Raw genomic sequence first — 19,110 nt, 5'->3', positions numbered from 1 at the left:
TTTTGCAGTTTTGTTATTGGCATCACATGGTAGTTTTGGATACCCAAACCTTTGACTAAACATCATACATCAGCTCAATCTGGAATCAAGAACCGTCTACTTAGACAGTAAGAGATTGTTTGTCTGTCTTGTAACATAAGCAACCACCATTGTAGTTTTTATGTGCAATTTAGATGATAATTGGCAGGCACAGAGAAACACTGAAACAACATTGTTTCCTTGCTTGCGTGCGACATGTCTCTTGGGAGAGTTGTTTGAGAGTTTAAAGTTGGGTTTTTTTTGGACTAAAAGTGGTGCTTTTAACATGTTTGTTTAGTGAAGATAAAAGAAATAACACAGTTTTCATTAACGGCCCCTAAATCTTGGACAGATTGACCAGTTTGATTGTAAAATAGTTTACTGTGGTCTTTAGGTCAGATTGGCATTCAATGACCATGTTTACATGTACACCAATAATGCGAGGGTCTTAAGGTCTTAATCGCAGTAAGTTTACATGCAATTTTTATTATTCTCATTTCATTATTCTGAATATTCGCTTATAAGTATGGTTACACCACACTCAGATAGTCATAGTTTTCAGTTCGCATTAGATCGAAGTATTGCGTTTTCATGAGGTAATATTGAATCACAATATTGGTAATTGCAATCATATCTTTTGGTGGCTTTTTTCTAATTTTTCATTTGCTTAATTAACTGCATTTATGCAATTAGCAGACACGTTTATCCAAAGTAACTTGCTAAAGAGGAACACAAAGCAATTTGCCAAAGAGCCAATGATATTTGTAATATACAATGCCAGGTTTATTAGACAACTAGATTTGTAAGCAAGCTAGATAATCATCATATTACTTTGCTGAAAATATTCTGCCCTACAAAAAAGCTTCAAAGAATAAACCAAAAAACAAGCGATTGTTTAGTATGAGAACTGACTGACACAGGGCAATGTCATGCTTTGTGCATAAACTCACTTATACCTTCATGTGTTGAAGTGACCCAGCTCATGGTATTCAGAGTATTAAAAGTCCATGTCATGCTGAACAATCAGTGTGTTGTTCTCTCTTTTATGTCTGCTTACGGTAAACATGAACAAAATGGTGGTTTGTGTGCACTGCTGCCACAAAAGCCATCATCGTCTGTTCCATAGTTCTAGTATCTCAAAAACGTGTTATTTAGCTGTGCACTCACTTTTCAACCACTCCACAACTGTTTTACATTCATTTTAAAGTCAGCATGAATTGAAAATGAATCCTATTTTTACTTTCTTAACACAGGTTTCCATCATGATGCACTGATGAATGTTATTCTAAGGACTTCCGAGATACTTTTTACAATTCAGTTAATTTCTGATTAATAAATTCAATTCCACCCTTATTTTAAAAGTCCTGTTTCAATTGGAAACACGTTACAGAAGTAAAATGTGTTGCATTTTATTTCAAAGATTATAACTTTTGTTGTGCCCTGCAAAAGTTAGATTTTTACACGTTTAGTTCATCATGATAATCTTCGCAAATGAATGCAACTATTGTGATTTTTTTTTAAAGCCTAAATACAATCTACAAGTTGGAAAGTTTGAGTTGGATTAGTTTGCAAGAGCGCGAGTGTAAACACAACGTGGCTGTGAAAGCGGCTAGTGAGTAGATGGATATTCATACTGACTTTAATGTATTTTCCAGCCTTTTACAAGGTTTTCCTCATTTGGAAACGAATGTTAAAGACACCCTTTTTCATTCATAACAACCAAGATGTTTGAGCAGCAAAGTACTGGGATTGTTCTCTTACAGGACAAACCCTGAGTCTCCCGTAGGGCCCTTAGAGCCTTTGACCTTTAGAGGCTTGAACAAACGAACACATTGAGCTTTGAACTCAGTCCATCTGTTGGTCGTTCTCGACTCGTCTCTCATGTTCACTGTAATGTAGTCTATAGGGCAAGTCTTGTCTTTTGCAGTTCATCACAAAAGAGCTAAACTGCAGTAGCTGTACATTATTTATTGGAACATTCTGTAAGTACAAAACACAACCATACTTTGCGTTACAAAAACAAACTCGCTCATTGGCCCTGTTTACACCTGGTATTAAGATGCGTTTTGGTCGATTGGATCACAAGTGGACGATGTTAAATACAGGTGTAAACGGGGTCTATAACTTTTTAAGCTTGTTCTCTGGTCGTGTTCATATGTAAATTGCAGGAGCTTATTTCGTCCATTAGATTGAAAGATCTGAAAAAGCCCATACATTTATCCTCCAATAGACCCTCCCCTCGAAGAAATCAGGACAGAAGTGCAATGGACAAAAGAGACGGATTAAAACACCCGGTGTAAACAGGAATGTGTCTCCCTCACATCCGATCGACCAAAACACATTTTAATACCAGGTGTAAACAGGGCCTTAGCTTCTACTGTTTATACAGATGGTTTCCAAACAGGACTCAAATGAGTGAAATCATTCATGGACATATGAATGCTGTTACAGTACATTAAAATAGTCAGTAATATACAAGACATCTTTTGTGATGCTTGCAGAGGCTTTGTGTTTGTGGTTTAAATGTCTCTTAATTTACAATTTAGCTATAGGTGCATACACAATGACTAGGTTAAATTTACCTCTAAATGTTGGCAGAATTTTTATTGTTGCCTGAAAAATCCCTTTTAAGATGTCAAAAAATCCTGTGTATAGTCCACTTGTCAGGGCACAATTGCAACAGTATCCATCATTAAAAGTCAATGCTACAGTATAAACAGATCAAATAAGGAAGAGACTTTGCATTTGTGCTACTAAAATTAGCCTAGTCATTGAAGTTTACGGAGGCTTCGCTTTTGGGATTTAAATGTTACTGATTAATTAAGCCAAGAAGCCAATTCGCGTCCCTTTATTTACAATTTAGCTTGTAAATTGGTGCATACACAATAACTAGACTAAATTGGAGTTTTAACATGAAAAATCCCTTTAAGATGTACAAAATTCCTATGTAGTTCACTTCCCAGGGCACAGTTGCAGTTTACCCTTTATTGGAAGTCAATGTTATAAACAGATCAAATGAGCAAGAGACTTTGCATTTGTGCTACTAAATTTAGCTAAGTCATTGACGTTTTCAGAGGCTTCACATTTGTGATTTAAATGTGTTAATTTAACCAATTCACATCTCTTAATTTAGACAGTAAATAGATGCATACACAATAACTAGGCTAAATTTACTTCTAAATGTTGAAGTTTTTGAATATAAAATCCCTTTTAGACGTCCAAAAATCCTGTGTAGTCCACTTCGCAGAGCAAAATTGCAACGTACCCTTTATTGAAAGTCAATGCTATAAACAGATAAAATGGTATGAGAACTGAATAATTTGAACCGTTTAAATTCCTCCGTTAGTACACAACATATTATGTTTTATAGCACTAATGTAAACTCAAAATAACAGTTCTTTTCTTCAAGGTTAGACTTCTTACAGTGAAAATGAGGTTCGGTGCCTGTTAAGATCAGGTAAACATACTGACTATATCCCCATTTTAAGCGCACTTGTAATGACGCACACGATGCTGTCCAGCTTCAGGTCATGTTGCCAGGTTCATCTGACTGAAGATTGTAAAGTTTTTTTTCTAGCATTTTCACTTGCTCTTCATTGTCCACAGCGCCTGGGCACCATTGAGACCTCTGTCTCCAGGAAACCCAAAAAGTCGTCTCTCCTTCATGAAGTCATATTTTTGGATTTTGAATATGTATGACTGCATATTAGGAATTCATAAGACTCATAGCGATCAATACAAAAATAACATTAACATTGCACTATTTACAACGTCTTTTGAGTTACGGCATGTTAGATTAGCATTTTTCTTCACATGATGTTTCTAATGGAAAGTGTTGGGATTTGGCCGGATCATCATGGTGACCTTCTTCAAGGAATACGAGCCACCGCGGAACTCCGCCCAGTAAACTCCATCCTGGTAGCGGCTGCGGTAATGCCCACCGCGGTACCACACGCCATTCAGGTTCGAGTGGGCGCAGGCGTTGTACCACCAACCACCCTTCTGATAGTGGGCACAATTTCCTGTATGAGAGGAAATGAGGTTTGAGTAAGTGAAAACTGTGACTTATAGAATTACACACTGTTGCACATTGATTCTATTTAGAATGCTGCAGTGATGATGTCATTTTGTTTGCAACCCGGAATTTGGAATCATCCTGGTTTGCAAAGTTTATGAATCTTGCACGTTTTGTTCATCAAGATAATCTTCACAAATGAATTTTGAAGCCTTTTTAAGTAAAAAGCTAAAGTTTGGCTGTAAAGAACTACACCACAGTTGCATGACTTCAACAAAATCCATTAAATCCATTGACATTTTTGAACTTCCAGTTCCATCATTCTGAACTCGTTTCTGGGTTTTAGCACTCATTTCTGCAGCACTGTAGAGTTAGTACATTTTTAGCCCTTATTGGACAATGAAACTATGCAAAGATCTCTGTATAGAAGTTGGTTGTGATAAGGACTGAATTCCTCTGATACCTGTGTACGCGTCATGATCTCGGTCTAAGGTGGTAAACTGTTTCCCGTTGTGCCAGGTGAGCGAATCTCCGGCGTTCCCATGGTAACGGCCCACCTTCAGCTTGTAGAAGTCCGCCTCTGGCTCCAAACGGAAACTGGCGTATTCTGCGAACGTCTTTCTGCCGGACCAGTCCTCGAGTGTCACCAGTAGCTTATAGTTGCCTTGGTTGGTCAGCCAGTAGATGTTCTCCAAACCAAGCCAGTATTCACCATCGATGTTCCCAAATCCTTGCTAAATTAGAAAAGAGGGGAAAAAAAATAGATTTTTTTATGTTTTATGTGATTCTACATACATCTAACTAAAGTTAGAAAAGTGAAATCATAATCCACCACCCCTTAAATGAGAAAAGCATCAAACAGACATTACAATAAGTAGCAAATATTTTATTCGATTCTACATTAGAATTTATTACACCATAAAATTTTAGGCTTCAAAGTAAACAATGAATGATGAATGAAGAATTTTCATTTTTGGGTGAACTATAATGTTTTTGTTTTTTTTAATTAATATGAAAATATGAAATATTTTTTTTAATGAAATGATACTCTAAATGTGACCCTGGACCACAAAACAAGTCTTATGGGTAATAAGTTTAACTAATTTAACTATTTGAAAATCTGGAATCTGAGGGTACAGAAAAATCGAAATATTGAGAAAATCGCCTTTAAAGTTGTCCATTTCTATTGGCGATAGTGCTGCATCCATTCACAGAAATAAATGTTTTATATATTTAAGGTTGGAAATTTACAAAATATCTTCATGGAACATGATCTTTACTTAATATCCTAATGATTTTTGGCATAAAAGAAAAATCTATAATTTTGACCCATACAATGTTTTGTTGGCTATTGCCACAAATATACCCGTGCAACATAAGACTGGTTTTGTGATCCAGGGTCACAAATAAAAATAAAAAAACTGCCAGTAGGTGGCGGTAAATGTCTTAATGAGTAAGTCATTAAATAATTCATTATATTCGTTCAAAGGGCTGATTCATTCAGGAATGAAGTAAATGGATTTAACAACGACCATTAACCGTGCTAAAATGAGTGAAATGTCTGATGCGAATAGAGTTTTTTTAGAACTGGTTGTGCTGTAGAAATCTCAGACTCTTCAGCAGGATTCTTTATGCTCAGTTGACTTACAATAAACAGAACAAGAACTGGCGGAAACCTCTTGATTATCAAATAAACTGTAAATCTTAAAGTTCTACAATGCTCTTTCAAAACACTTTGCCAGATCCTGAATCCTGCCAGACGATGAAATTCAAAAGACCTCCTCTGACATCGTACACATGTTTGTATTTAGCGGTCTTGGCATTAGGGTTAATCATTCATTCAGAGGAAGCAGGTCTGACCACAGTATCTAAAACACCTGAGAACGTATGTAACTCGCTGTCGGCGGACAGAAATTACACGTTATGGCGGAGACAAGCCAGCTCAACACCTAGAATAGCGTCACAGAATTTATTAATGCATGTAATAAATCAACGCTCCAGACTGCTGTTGTGTTAGTCATTGTTTAAAGAAATTGTTTAACCAGAAAAAACTATTCTGTCATTATTTCCTCACCCGCAAGTCGTTCCAAACCTGAATGCGGTTAGTTTTTCCATGGAACACAATGGAGAAATTTTAAAGAATCTTTACGCAACATTCACATTGCATTCAAATTCTAAAGTGGCACATTGATGCTTCATGCAAGGTTTGAGATCATTGATGCCAAATGCCATTTTATCCTTTTTATAGCGTGACAGATGTGTTCACTCTGAACTGTCCTCAATTCTATGAAAAAATTCCTTCTTGAATTTATCTTCTTGAAAAGAAAAAGTGAGTGAGAGAGAAAAAAGTTATCGGTTTTATGAATGCATCTTCACTTGCTAGTGTTTCACTCACAGTAATGTTTTGATCAGCATCATTTTTTGCTTTATTCTTATTTACTATTCATGACTGGCTACCCAAAAACTTGTGGAATATAAAAAAAAAGGGAAAAAAATCATTATATAATTACAGTTTAGTGCTTTTTTTTTTATATAGTCATTAAAATATTTCCCATGACATAGGCTCTTTACGTCTAGTCCTGATTGTAATTCCGGGCTCTAATGATATCGACAGAGTGTTTTCGTCAGACAGTGTTTTTGTGGACAAAGCCCTGGAAAAGCCCTGGCCCTAGTTTGGAAACCTTGCCCATCTTGCATAACCGAATTCCATTGACGTTTGAAAAGCAATGAATTCAGAAATTGCAAAAAGCTGCAGTTTGCTGAGAGTCTGACCGGTTAAGACATTTTGTCATAGAAGTTTCTCCATGCACGAATGGCAGGATTTCAGAGCAATGTGTGCTTCATTACTTTAACTAACTATGACTGCTGGAAGTACTTGGGGAGTTCATGCTGTTATCCAATGATACAGATCAGAAGCATTATATTAAATTTTATCGGCGCTGAGCGGTGATGTATGCATGCATGAGCTCATGATCACATCGTCTTTATTTGCATGATCTGTTTGTCTGTGTTCGACATTGGCAGAAAATGTTTCTACACAAGTAAATGAACATAAACATGTTTCTGACCTTATATGTCTCCCAGTTTCGGAAGAAGTTGACCGATCCGTCCATGCGTCTTTGGATGACGGTCCAGCCGCCGGGGTCGTGTCTCTGGTCACACCAGACCTGCATCAGTTTGTTGGTGTTTTCCAGCTTCAGTAGATACATGTTGCTGTTGGTGTGTCCTTCTTCTAGAGCATGTAAGCAGTCTTTGAACGGTCCTGTATAGAAAGCAAACGCGTGCGTTATTGAATGCATGGTTCTTCTCTGTCTACAGCATCTCTGAATTTTATGTTGAAATCAGTTCAGATTAAAGCTGCTTTTTACTACATGCATACATCACTGTTTCTGAGACCAGTTTGCCTTTCTAAAAGAACAGAATTGCGAGAGAGTCACATATTGATGAGTTCTTGGCCAGGACCTCCAGGAGCTTTTTTCTTTTATGAAAATTATGGTTTTCATCGAGTTTGATTTGTTCCAATTGTGTTGAGGCTTTTGGATTGTAGTATATCTTATGGATGAACATCGCATGTTTAAATAAACGTATTGTATGCACGAGCCTGTAAAATGCCACTTTTGTCATCTCTGACTTCGTACCATTAACTTAAGCCATCATCTCATTGACAGCACTTGTGCAACCATCGTTGCGAAAGCTGTTAGTTTTTCCATGGAAAAACAATAGAGAAATTTCACAGAATCTTAAGTTATGCCTTTATGTATAATGCATTATAAAGAGATTGGTAATGTAAGATAATGCACTGGAATATTTGCAGATTCCTTTTTACATCTAAAATTGGTTTGTCTTTTAATGCATTATACTTTCTATATGTGTAATAATGAATAGATAATTATTATAATGTTATATTATATAGTTACAATTATTCATGAGACCATACAATGCTTTTTTAAGGTGCATTACAAGGCATAATTAATGCATAAAACTACTTTTATAAAGCATTATATATAAAGGCTTTTAGTTAAAAGTAAAAATGGTAACAAGTTACTTTTGCTACATTTGTTACATAATTAATAATTTGAGTGCTTTTTCTAAATGCTACCAGAGGAGTGGATATAGTCATATGTTATTTGACAGCACTTATGCAACCGTTGTAGCTGAGATGTTATTTCCTCATCTGGACTCATAGGTTTCCAGCGGCACATTTGAGGCAATTCTGTTTTCATTATGACTGCATGCTCTCCCCAACGTTTTGTGCGTCGTAAAAACTGCCCTAAGGAGATGGAAAATCATCTAGATAATGAACACGCACTCTCTGCTTCTGACCGCTGTGATTTACAGAACCTCGAGCTTCCCTATAAAGGTGTCTAATGAGCTAACAAGCTTCAGTCCAAGAGCCAAATCACACTTTCGCCAGTGCCTCTGTTCTCACACGGGATTCTTCAGGCTATTGTTTCCATATCTTCTGGCCTCTTGGGGCTCTGAATGTTAACGACTGTTAAATTTGGTGGAAGATGCCTGGATGAGGGCTTCTGTTGAAGTAAGATCATCACACCAATTGGTACCTTTTAGAAACAGACAGATTGCATTCAGATTTTCACAAAAAGTCTCATTTTAGTAGGTTTGCATTGTAGGTTTAGCTTTCTCATCCCGGCGAGTACCGATGCAGTAACATCACAGTGATTAGAGATGTGGTGCGTCTTAATTTAAACGTTACAGGTCTTCTTTTTTTTTCCCATTTGCTGGTCTTATGTTTCTGCTGTGGATGCATTGCAGGAGATGAACAAAAGTGAGATAGAAAGTGAGCTGTTTGCAAATGCAATTTATACAAAAGCAGATGTGAGAAATGCATTAAACTATATTAGGTTTGAACATGCAAACTGTACGTCATCGGTCAAGATTCACTTCCATGAGTCAGGCCGGATAGATATAATACTCGTACTCAAATAAATGTACCAAATAATAGTGAGACATTCATCTGAGGGTCAGCCGGTTTCAGAGAACATTCATTGAAGTTTCAGTCTAAAATTACCCTTCATCTTTTGTCACGCTTGTTGATTTTCTCCAAAACGCAATAGAAAAATACATTGGAATCTAATTTGTCACAGTTTGTGTTTTGATTTGTCTCAGACTTTTCTGCTTTTTGTCTTTCTGTGACGGCTGTTTTGACATTACATTTCAGATTAGGAGTTTTATTGCTGAATAATAATCAAGCATTACGAACTCAAAAGGGTAAGACTGGAATCTGCTTGTGACTGGATCATTTTCCAGACTATTGATGAGCAAGAAGCTTATCATCTCGTGAGTAAGAGCTACTCACAGTCGGCGCTGAAATCAGTCATCTCTTTTTGAAAGGACCTTCTGTATTTCTTTCATTTGCTTTGAAGTTTTAGATGATTGTTCATCAGCCCTTTTTTATGCATTGAAGGACTTGTTTACATCAGGTTGTCTTGCCTCGTTTTCAATGATGGTCAAATGTAAAATGCAATGCATAAATGGCACATATTGTTATCTCTCATAGTTCCCCCAAAAATCCTTACAATTAAACAAGCTTCTTAATTGCTTTTTTGCATTATGTGCCACAATTGAGTATCAGGCCTGTTTTGATCCCCCAGAATGATTTACATTGGAAGTTTTTCATTCTCAGGCGTTTTCACATGCTATTGGATAAAAGCATCTGCTAAATGACCAATGTTTTACATTTATGCATTCAGCAAACGCTTTTATCCAAAGTCACTTACAATAGAGGATAAATCCATAATGTATATTTTGCATATCATTAAATGGCATTTATGTGTAGATTTAGGTGTAAACGGCGAGTTTCTCTGCACACGATGTTGCCGACTCTTCTGTTGCCTGTGGAAACTAAGATTAAATGTGTTGTGCATTTGATAAAGTAGCAAGTAAGTATTTTAAAAGCTGTATTACTGATGCAGTGTGGGATATTTATTAGAATCGTGCAGTCAACTGACCCATTACATGTTGTTAAGTGTCCATGAATCTGTTAAAACGAAGCACATTAGCAGTTGTTTGTTGTGGGTGAAAATCTTGCTAATAACTTCCAGAGGCGTGATTTAATGGCATGTTAAAAAGAAAACACGATGACAAGATGAATTTACAGACGACTGCAGTGGATAGAGAATGGGTGTGTGTTTTGGTGATATTGTGAGGAAGATTTCAGGAAAGTTTCATTTATACTTCCACACTTGAGCTCCCCAGTTACCTCATATAAATCCCCACATCGCAGAATAGTAAGCAATACTTAAACAAACCTCTTACAGAAAAGCACAGATCTCACTGTAGAAGTTTGCCGAATGGTGTCTGGAATCCCCCGTTAAAGGACTTTAAAGTGGTTCGTGTCTTGGAGGGTTTTCCTCCAAAGATTAATGTGAACTCTTAGTTCAGAAGATATGTTGCCAGATGATTGTGTTGTAATGGGACGGAGGCCAAGCTCTCTGGCGTGATCATCGGCAGGGAAATCCACGTGTCTCCATGTTGCTTGTGTCGGTGAACCTTTGAGCTGTTTTCTTTGGAACCACTGATGTAACCAAACCACTTATGCATATCCATACTTATTTATCATACTCAGTGTGCAAAAGACAATTAACCTTGTAAATCTGCAGAAACGCTGCAAGAAAAGGAAGACTGCTGGCTGTGTAATGTTTAGATGTTTCTCATTAGTCACGCTGATTCTGTTGCGTACACAAAATGCTTTGCAGAAGTTTGCCTTGTGGAGACTTGCGTCATGAATTTTGTAAGGGAATGTTGTTCTTTAACATTTTCTGTTCTTTAAACATTTGGAGAGCATTTGTAAATATCAAACAAGCAATACCAATACTGTTAAATTTAAAGTAAGTGAAACAGATCAAGTCATCTTATCATTTACAGTGGAAAAACAGTCACTTTTTTTTTTTTTTTGATATCAGTTATATGCATTATGGTTATATTTCTTATGTTATGTTGTTAAATGATTGTTTATTGCATTATTTTAGTGTCATTACATATTTAGTGTTTCCATGATGGTGTTTTGTATTTGTGTATATGACACTGTGCACCTTCTATATATTAATATGGTAACACTTTAGTTTAGGGTCCAATTCTCACTTTTAACTGTTGCTTATTAGCATACATATTACTAGGATATTGACTGTTCATTAGTACTTATAAAGCACATATTAATGCATTATTCTGTATGACCAGATTCTCCATCCCTTAATCCACTCAACAACTACCTTACTAGTACTCCTTACTATTAATAAGCAGTATTTAGGAGTTTATTTAGCTAAAAGTCATAGTTAATAGGTAGTTAATAGTAAGAATTGGACCCTAAACTAATGTGTGACCATTAATATTTCCCCCAGCTTGTGGAAAAGTTACTTATGAGCTTTGATTCATCATGTCTTTTTTCTTCCCCACCTGTTGTTTTTAAGGTTGTTGTCATATTAACATTATCAGTTCATATATTGTAAATTTTAATTTCAATGCGTCAAACCAAATGTTTTTTTTTTATGATAAAGCTCTGGTAGCCACATCTGTTTTATTTACTGTCGATTTCACAGATTGTTTGTGGAAGAGACACTCACCTGAGGGCTTATCTGTTGAGAAGCTGTGTGTTTCAGAGGCTATGGTCGGTAAGGTTGGTGGCATTGCTTTGGCGTTTTGGTCACTCTGGATCTCATTGGTGATCTGGTTGTGGTTGCGTGTGTAGGTCGGCGGGTGGAAAGGCCTGGCGGGGGAGTGCTGGACCGGAGGTGGAGGTGGTTGTCGATGTTGAGGTGTCTGTGGTGGTTGTGCCGGGATCACAGGAGGCTGGTAAGGTCGTGCTTGTCGTACAACACCAGCTCCACCACCTCCTCTTCTGCACTGCTCCTCCAGCTGCACTATGCGTGCGCTCTGGTTACCTGCAAGCGAGGCCAAGTGCTGGTATTTGTGCTCCAGATCCCGAAACCGTGCGGTTAGATGCTGCATCTCTGACGTGTGATTCAGCACACGGTTCTCCAGCTGAGAAACCTCCAGCGCGTTGTCTCTCTTGCGTATGATCTCGTGCAGCAGCTGCATGTAGAGCTGCGTCACCCGGGAGTTCATGTTGCGCGACTCCTTGCGGAGGAGCTTGACTTCGTTCACCACACCACCGTCCACCTCCACCAGCTGCTGTAGCGTCTCGATCTGACGCCGCTGCTTGTGGAGCTCTCCGTTCAGCAGCTCCAGCTCCTGCTTGTTCACGCGGTTCTCCAGCAGGGCTTCAGGCTCTTTCGAGTTCACACAGATTGCACCTGTGGTCTTCCGCTGAGGCACGATGAAGGTGTAGGAGCATTTGTCCACGTCAGAGGCGCCGGGAGGGTCCGGGGAGCGTTTGGATCGACTGGCATACATGAACTCGCTTTCAAGTACATCATCTCGGCTTTCAAACTCCTCAGCGAAGCCGTTCGAAGCAATGTCGGGTCTGGATAGGGTGATGGTCAGCAGGGCCAGAAGAAAACGCTTCAAAGTGACGACAGTCATGACTCTCTGAGATGTGTGTCTCTGCTGGAACACAATCAAATAAGAGTTTATTTTATATTCTCAGTAGGAATATTTATTTGTATCCCCATGAAAAGTGCATTTATTTATAAGGATTCTCTCATGCTTACACAGGATTCATTTATTTGATCAAAAATACAGTAAAAACAGTGAAATTGTATTACTATTTAAAAGAACTGTTTTCTATGTGAATGTATATTTTATACTGTAATTTATTCCTGTGATCAAAGCTGAATTTTCAGCATCATTACTCCAGTCTTCAGTGTCACATGATCCTTCACAAATCAAAACATGATGATTTGCTGCTCAAGAAACATTTCGTTTTTTTTAATCAATGACAACATTTACATGTACACAAATATGCAATTATTTCTAATAATCAGAGTAAGGACTTGATCGCAGTAAGATATTTTACATGACACAAGCAAACCTCTTCACTCCAGTTTACATGAGATTTTCATTATTTTGATTATGCTAAGTGTGGTTATTTTTATCACCAATATTTGCATACCCCACAGCACAAGTGATGAACTCACATAGGCTTATACTCATCAAATTCATAACACATTTCTAATATGGAAATATTGAATATTGTTCGGCGCCGTGATGAATCACTTTCAGAACTTCATTGACAGCCTATCAAAATCCATCCTGCTTTAAAGAGCTGGAGCATTTAAATCGACAGACCAGACCAGTTTTGACATGACAAAACTGCAGCATATGCTTATAATAAACTGAACAATATCGTCTGCTGGTGTGGACTCTGATATAGTTATCGTTAGTTATCTTTATGGTTATTGTTCTTGCAGTAAGTTATTTACATGACACGAGCAAACCTTTTCACTTCCATTTATAGGAGATTTTCATAATTCTGATTATGCTAAGTGTGGTTATTTTTACCGCCATTATTTACATACCCCACAGCACAAATAATGAACTCACATAGGTTTAAACTAGCCACTGTTTTAATCTAATTTCATCAAATGCATAACACATTGCCTCATCGACCCAACAGCCATCGGCACTGATCTTTAACAAACCCGTCTCCATACCGGCATGATGACTCCGATCTTCACCCAGATAGAACTGGATAAATATTCTGAATGTTCTGATCCAATCTGACTTCTGACCTGTAATGCTGCTTGAATCATAATCATGCACTGTTCATTTATTGAGTTGATCCAGAGGAGAACTGGCCCCCGACTGAGCCTGGGTTCTCCTAAGGTTTTTTATTCTCCATTCTGTCTCTTGATGGAGTTTTGGTTCCTTGCCACCATCGCCTTTGGCTTTTGGCTTGCTTAGTTGGGGATATTTAATATTCAACAATAGTATTGATCTGCCAGCATTGACAACTGAGCTGGATGATGACATCACTGTTTTCTCTAGAGTGGCTGTATATATAAATAAAACTAAATTAATAACTTTTTTACAACAAAACTGAACCATCACTGAACTATGACACTATTTTCTTCTAGATCTGCTGTACAGCAGAAAGAAACATTCTTGCATTATTTTGCTGTTATCACTGTGAACCTGCTTTGAAACAATCTGTATTGTAAAAAGCGCTATAGAGATAAAGGTGACTTGACTTGACTTATTTCTAATATGGACGGATTGGATATTATTTGGCGCTGTGATGAATCACTTTTAGAACTTTCATCGCTTTTTTTCCAGCTAATGAACGATAAAAACATTGACAACCAATCAGAATCCATCCCTCGAGCATTTAAAGTGACAGACGACAGAACTGCAGCGTGTGCTTATAATAAACAGAACAATATCGTCTGCTGGTGTGGACTCTGATATAGTTATTGTTAGTTATCTTTATTGTTACTGTTCTAGGTGTGAATGAGCCTTTAAGTGTTTAAGTCTCTAAATTTTTAGGCTTTTATTATGAATATGTTCACCTTACTGTTATCTAGGAGCTAAAGTGTGCTGACAAAATTCGCATTTAGAAGATATAAGCATTTAAAACTTACAGACTCACACTTCCGCCAATATAGATCAATGATTTTGATGACATCACTCTGCACTTCAGCTTCTCATCAGATTTTCTGTCCAATCAAATGCTCTCTAGAATCTGAAGCTCCGCCCCCTACATTATAAATAGACGCTGTGGCTGAAATCGGTCACTTGTTCACACATTCACTGTTTTCTACATGGTGAATGGCACAGTGCACCATATAGGGGACAGGGAACAATTCAGACAGCGAATGAAGTCTGGTTTCACGTTAGTGTCACGAGAACCGTCGCAGCTCCGGTCCAGAGACACGATACACTGAGCGGATCATGTGATCGAGTCGCCGCTGACCAGAAAACGCATTGGACCCGTTTGAACTCTGCACAGAATGCTGTATTTTAAAGCGATATGAAGGAGATTAGGAGGAGAAACGGTTAGAGATTAGGAGGAAACTGCAGCTTTAATCGAGCTCAACGGCTCTGGTCGAGCTGTGATACAGACTAAACGCTATTGGCTATTTAAAAAAAGGGGAGGAGCTGCTCGATTTGGCTTCCCATGCAATCTTAAAGCAGTTGGCTAATTCAGATCTAATGCAACAGCCTGTTTGACCCATGTGGTCAAACTATTAAAAAAACAGCACGGACAGAATGCAAGTTTACATCCGGTTTGAAATGTGACCCTAAAAGTTCCATGTCATGTGAATCCTTTTGTTGAATGAACTGTTAATTTATCTGAAAGCCATTAGCTAATGAAACGTGTTAAAAACACGGGGCCTTGGAATGTCTGTGGTGATTTTCCAAAGAACAGGTCTTTTGTGCCCTGGTAAAGCATCTGTAAGTAGTGATTTAGCAGATGCTTTTATCCGAAGTAAATTACTCGACATCATTAGAATTACCCAATTAATCGTGCCTTGCAGGATTTAAAGCTAAACCCTTTTGATACCAGTCTAGATCTTTGAACACTAGGCCACACTAGTGGTTTGCTGTATGCACAAGTTTGACCACACAAGTTTTGCGATGTACGTAACATGTTGTGTGTCTCTGTGTGTTTTACTCCAGTATTGTGTCATTGAATAATGGATAAGCAGAGAGAATTACACATGGTCGTGATTTTTCAGAGACTGAATCTCCAGCACCACAGCAAAATAACTCTTCTTTTAGTTGTGTATGTAAGTTTGTTTGCCCAGTGTACTCTGATTCACACACAAATTACTCATATGAATCTTTTTTTTTTTAAATAAAATTATTCAAAAAGAACCAAATGCACTAAATATACTGGTTTGAATCAGTCTGATGAATCTTTCGCTGAATGAACTCACTAAATCAGTGCTAAATAGTTGATCATATGACAGACAACCTGCAATTATATTAATTTATATTTAATTTTAATGCAAATGTTACATTTTAATTAAAATAAATGATTTAAACATTATTTTATACATTTTGGCAGGCATTAGTGACATTGTAATGGTAAAGTTAAATCATGTTAATTTGCTCACTGACCGATGCGTTGAGTTCATTTAGGGAATGATTCATCAGAATTCAGGTTCATAAAAGTCAAAACTCATAGTGCAAACTTGCATTCACAACAAATATATGATCTCTGTTCACACACCATATGCAATTCGCTCTTCTTATCCCAAAATGCAACTCAGCCATAGTTATCTAAAGCATTAAACCTTTAACTTTTAACACAAAACTGTAAAATCTGAGTTGCACTTGAGTTTTAAAGAGTCTCTACAAAGTCAGGCAATACAGCCTGAACATCAGATCAAATCCTAAGAATGCTTTACAAAGCATTGATAAGTTATATACACGCATGCATCCAGATGCGCACATGCTATCAGTTTTAAGTATTCCAATGTAGATAAATGTTTATGGATGTTTAATGTCAGATTTAGTATTTTTCTGTAATCTCTGAGTCATAGATTTACACCCTAGGACTGGAATGCACTAATTCACTGATGGGAAAATCGATCACACGCAGTTCCTGGTGTGTTGTGTGTGTGTGGAGAGTCTCCCATAGCAACGGGCTCAGTGCTCCATGTTTTTCATTGTGCTCATTAGTAAGTGCGTGCTCCTTCCCACTCATTTCAGGGATCATTTCAGGGACCAATACTGTACGTAGAGCCCTAAAACATTAGAACTTAGACATTAGAACTTAGACATTAGAACATTAGAACAGGGACGTGATGTAGCTGGGACTGTAGCTTACCACTTGATCTAAAATAAAAGATAGTTCTTTATTTTTAATATCTGAATCACTGCTCCTTGTGGTTTGGACGGAATGGACAAACAAACATTCATAGCCTTGAGTCATCAATGGAAAATATATTCCGATCGACAGTAAAATAAACAAGATTGCTCAAGACACTCAGCAAGGATAACCTCATGCTACAAACATTATTTTTTTACTTAACTACATAATGGCTGTTGTTGTTGTTGTTGTTATTGTGCATTTATCTTGCCATTGATTCAGGAAACATAAAACATGTCTGTTGGATATTAAGACTTTATTAAGACTTTTCCAACCTTGTATTTCATTTCTGCACTGGATTCACATTTCTTCTTGTTGTTGATTTATGAGCCTTTTAACATATTTAACACATTTAGTGTAAAAATAATTTGCATTATGGCTAACCCTTTACATCTTGTCAGTATGACCATGTTTATGATTCTCCAACTAGAAAACAAAAAGAATGTCCTTGTCGAATTCAGAATTTTATAAATCTGCACTTGCTAATTGTGATGTTATGTCATATCAAAATGCCCAGTTAGGTAACTTGCTTCTATCACATTGATTATTTTTCTTCAATATGCGTGAGATGCTGTATGTTGGTGTCATCACGGATGAAGCTGCACATGGATCTGTTTTGCTGTTATGAGCGTTGCCAAAATCAGCTCCATATAGTCGAAGCATGTGAATGCAGAATTACATCATTGTTATAAGAATTCCGAATCTGACTCGCATTTCACAGATTTAAAATCTGATTCCAATGAAAGCTGACTGTGATGATGTCATAGTGGGTTTCCTGATGTCATCGGAGTCTCCGCTTCTCTCCGTCTCAGATTTCTGGATCATTTTCAGCATGCATTAACAATAACTTTCTATTCTTTTTCTGCAGGCTTGCAAGCGCTAGTATTGTCTTAGGAAATGCAAGTATAGTCTTTACTTTGAGACTCAGAGCGTGTCTATCGGGCACAAATCCAGCTCAAGGGGTTCCAGTGTGTGGCTGTGGGATATGCATTTGTACAGGATTTTTAATTCATTCAAATAGACTTTTGAGTCATTTGTGGTGTTTGTTCTCAAATATAGCTGTGTGTTCTTTGAGGAAATGCAGCAAATCCTAAACACATTTTGAACTGATTTTATAGGTGATTGTGTAACTCATAATTAGGTAGTTTAAAGCTCTTGTTGAAACTAGATCTACATAACCTTGAATCCTCCAGTACCCGAATGCGTAATGTGAAGTTCAGGCAGTAATTGTTTCTGTGGAAAGTGTGAGGATCATTACCAGCTTCACTGCAGTTCACCATGTGGAGCATTCCTCACTTATGCATTTATCTAACATTTATCTAACAGTTTGATGAGAATATTGTGCAAATTTCTGCTTTTATATATTTACATGTATTAATCAGTTTATGCATTTTCTATGAATTGAACCCATGACCGATGTTGCAAGCACTATGCCACAGTGTATAGTTCTAAAATTTTCTAAAACCCTAAAAGTCAGGGAAATATCTAGTAAATATTTTTTTTGTCGTAACTGTTTATTTCTAAAATATTTAATCAAAATGAAAAAAAAAAATAATAAAAAAAAAGATATATAATACTTGCTTATGATTTGAGCGTCTGCTCAGTGAATACATGTAAACTGCTCTTTGAGTGCCATCAGGGTTCATCTAGGCATTTTTATTTTTTAATTTTCCAGATCTGGCAAAGAATAAAATCTCATGCAAACTCATGCACATTTCTACAATGGATATGCAAAAGCTAAACTGCCATTTCTCTGTCAGTCTATTCATTTTCTGGGTCTATGTAACACAGTATAAAGGTGAAAACCAGAGAACATGACTGATTTGACTTCAGTTATGCTGGTTTATAATCAAACGGCTCTTACCAGGATAGTGTGCTGAAGTTGCTGGGCTTTTTCTCTCTCTCTCTCTGCTTTATCCTTTTAATCTCTGTCCAGGAAGGTTGGATGTTGTCGTCCCTGAAGTGAAAGTCATCACCGATCCGCTACTGTCCTTTCTGTCCTATTCTGTCCCTCTTAAGTGTGTTTCCTGTTGCTGTCATATGATGATGGGTGACAGTCTCATTGTGTGTCCCGGTGTAAATCGTAGTTTAAGTGCAGTTTAAGTTTGGTCCGTGTGTCCCAGCATGTGTCTGCATCTCCTGTGAGTGTCTCTGTCCAAATGATCCTCCGACTGTTCAATGTTCAGAGTGACACTTTGATTTAGAGGGAGACGTCCTTAACTTCCACTCATCCGCACGGAAAACACAAGGAACACACTGCTGTCTCTCTTTCCCTTCCTCCCTCTCTCTCTCTCTCTCTCTCTCTCTCTCTCTCTCTGGTTTGTGGTAATTCTGTTGTTGTTTG

At 37.5% G+C, this 19,110-nt stretch overlaps 2 protein-coding genes across 4 annotated transcripts in view; one reads left to right on the top strand and one right to left on the bottom strand.

Moving 5' to 3' along the window:
• The window catches only part of LOC311083238 (ras-specific guanine nucleotide-releasing factor RalGPS1), a 140,752-nt gene that overhangs the window by 69,885 nt on the left and 51,757 nt on the right, over positions 1–19,110 (top strand). The window lies entirely within an intron of this gene.
• angptl2a (angiopoietin-like 2a) lies at positions 1,968–19,072 on the bottom strand. Of its 2 annotated transcripts, XR_014606275.1 has the most exons (6): positions 18,631–19,072; positions 11,614–12,556; positions 7,102–7,295; positions 4,497–4,767; positions 2,406–4,040; positions 1,968–2,066 (listed from the first exon to the last, which is right to left on the bottom strand). XR_014606275.1 is itself a non-coding variant. In XM_084114851.1 (5 exons), exons 2-5 carry the CDS (start codon positions 12,530–12,532, stop codon positions 3,841–3,843), a joined length of 1,584 nt encoding a protein of 527 aa, XP_083970977.1. In that variant the 5' UTR covers positions 12,533–12,556; positions 18,631–19,072; the 3' UTR covers positions 1,968–3,840. The 2 variants fall into 2 exon arrangements, 1 of the variants encoding a protein (XP_083970977.1); XM_084114851.1 differs by having other exon boundaries at positions 1,968–4,040.

This window comes from Abramis brama (assembly GCF_963993115.1).
Source record: "Abramis brama genome assembly, chromosome: 5".
Taxonomy (NCBI): Eukaryota; Metazoa; Chordata; class Actinopteri; order Cypriniformes; family Leuciscidae; genus Abramis; species Abramis brama.
The sequence above is the reverse complement of the archived record's forward strand: the minus strand, read 5'-3'. Positions and strand labels throughout refer to the sequence as shown.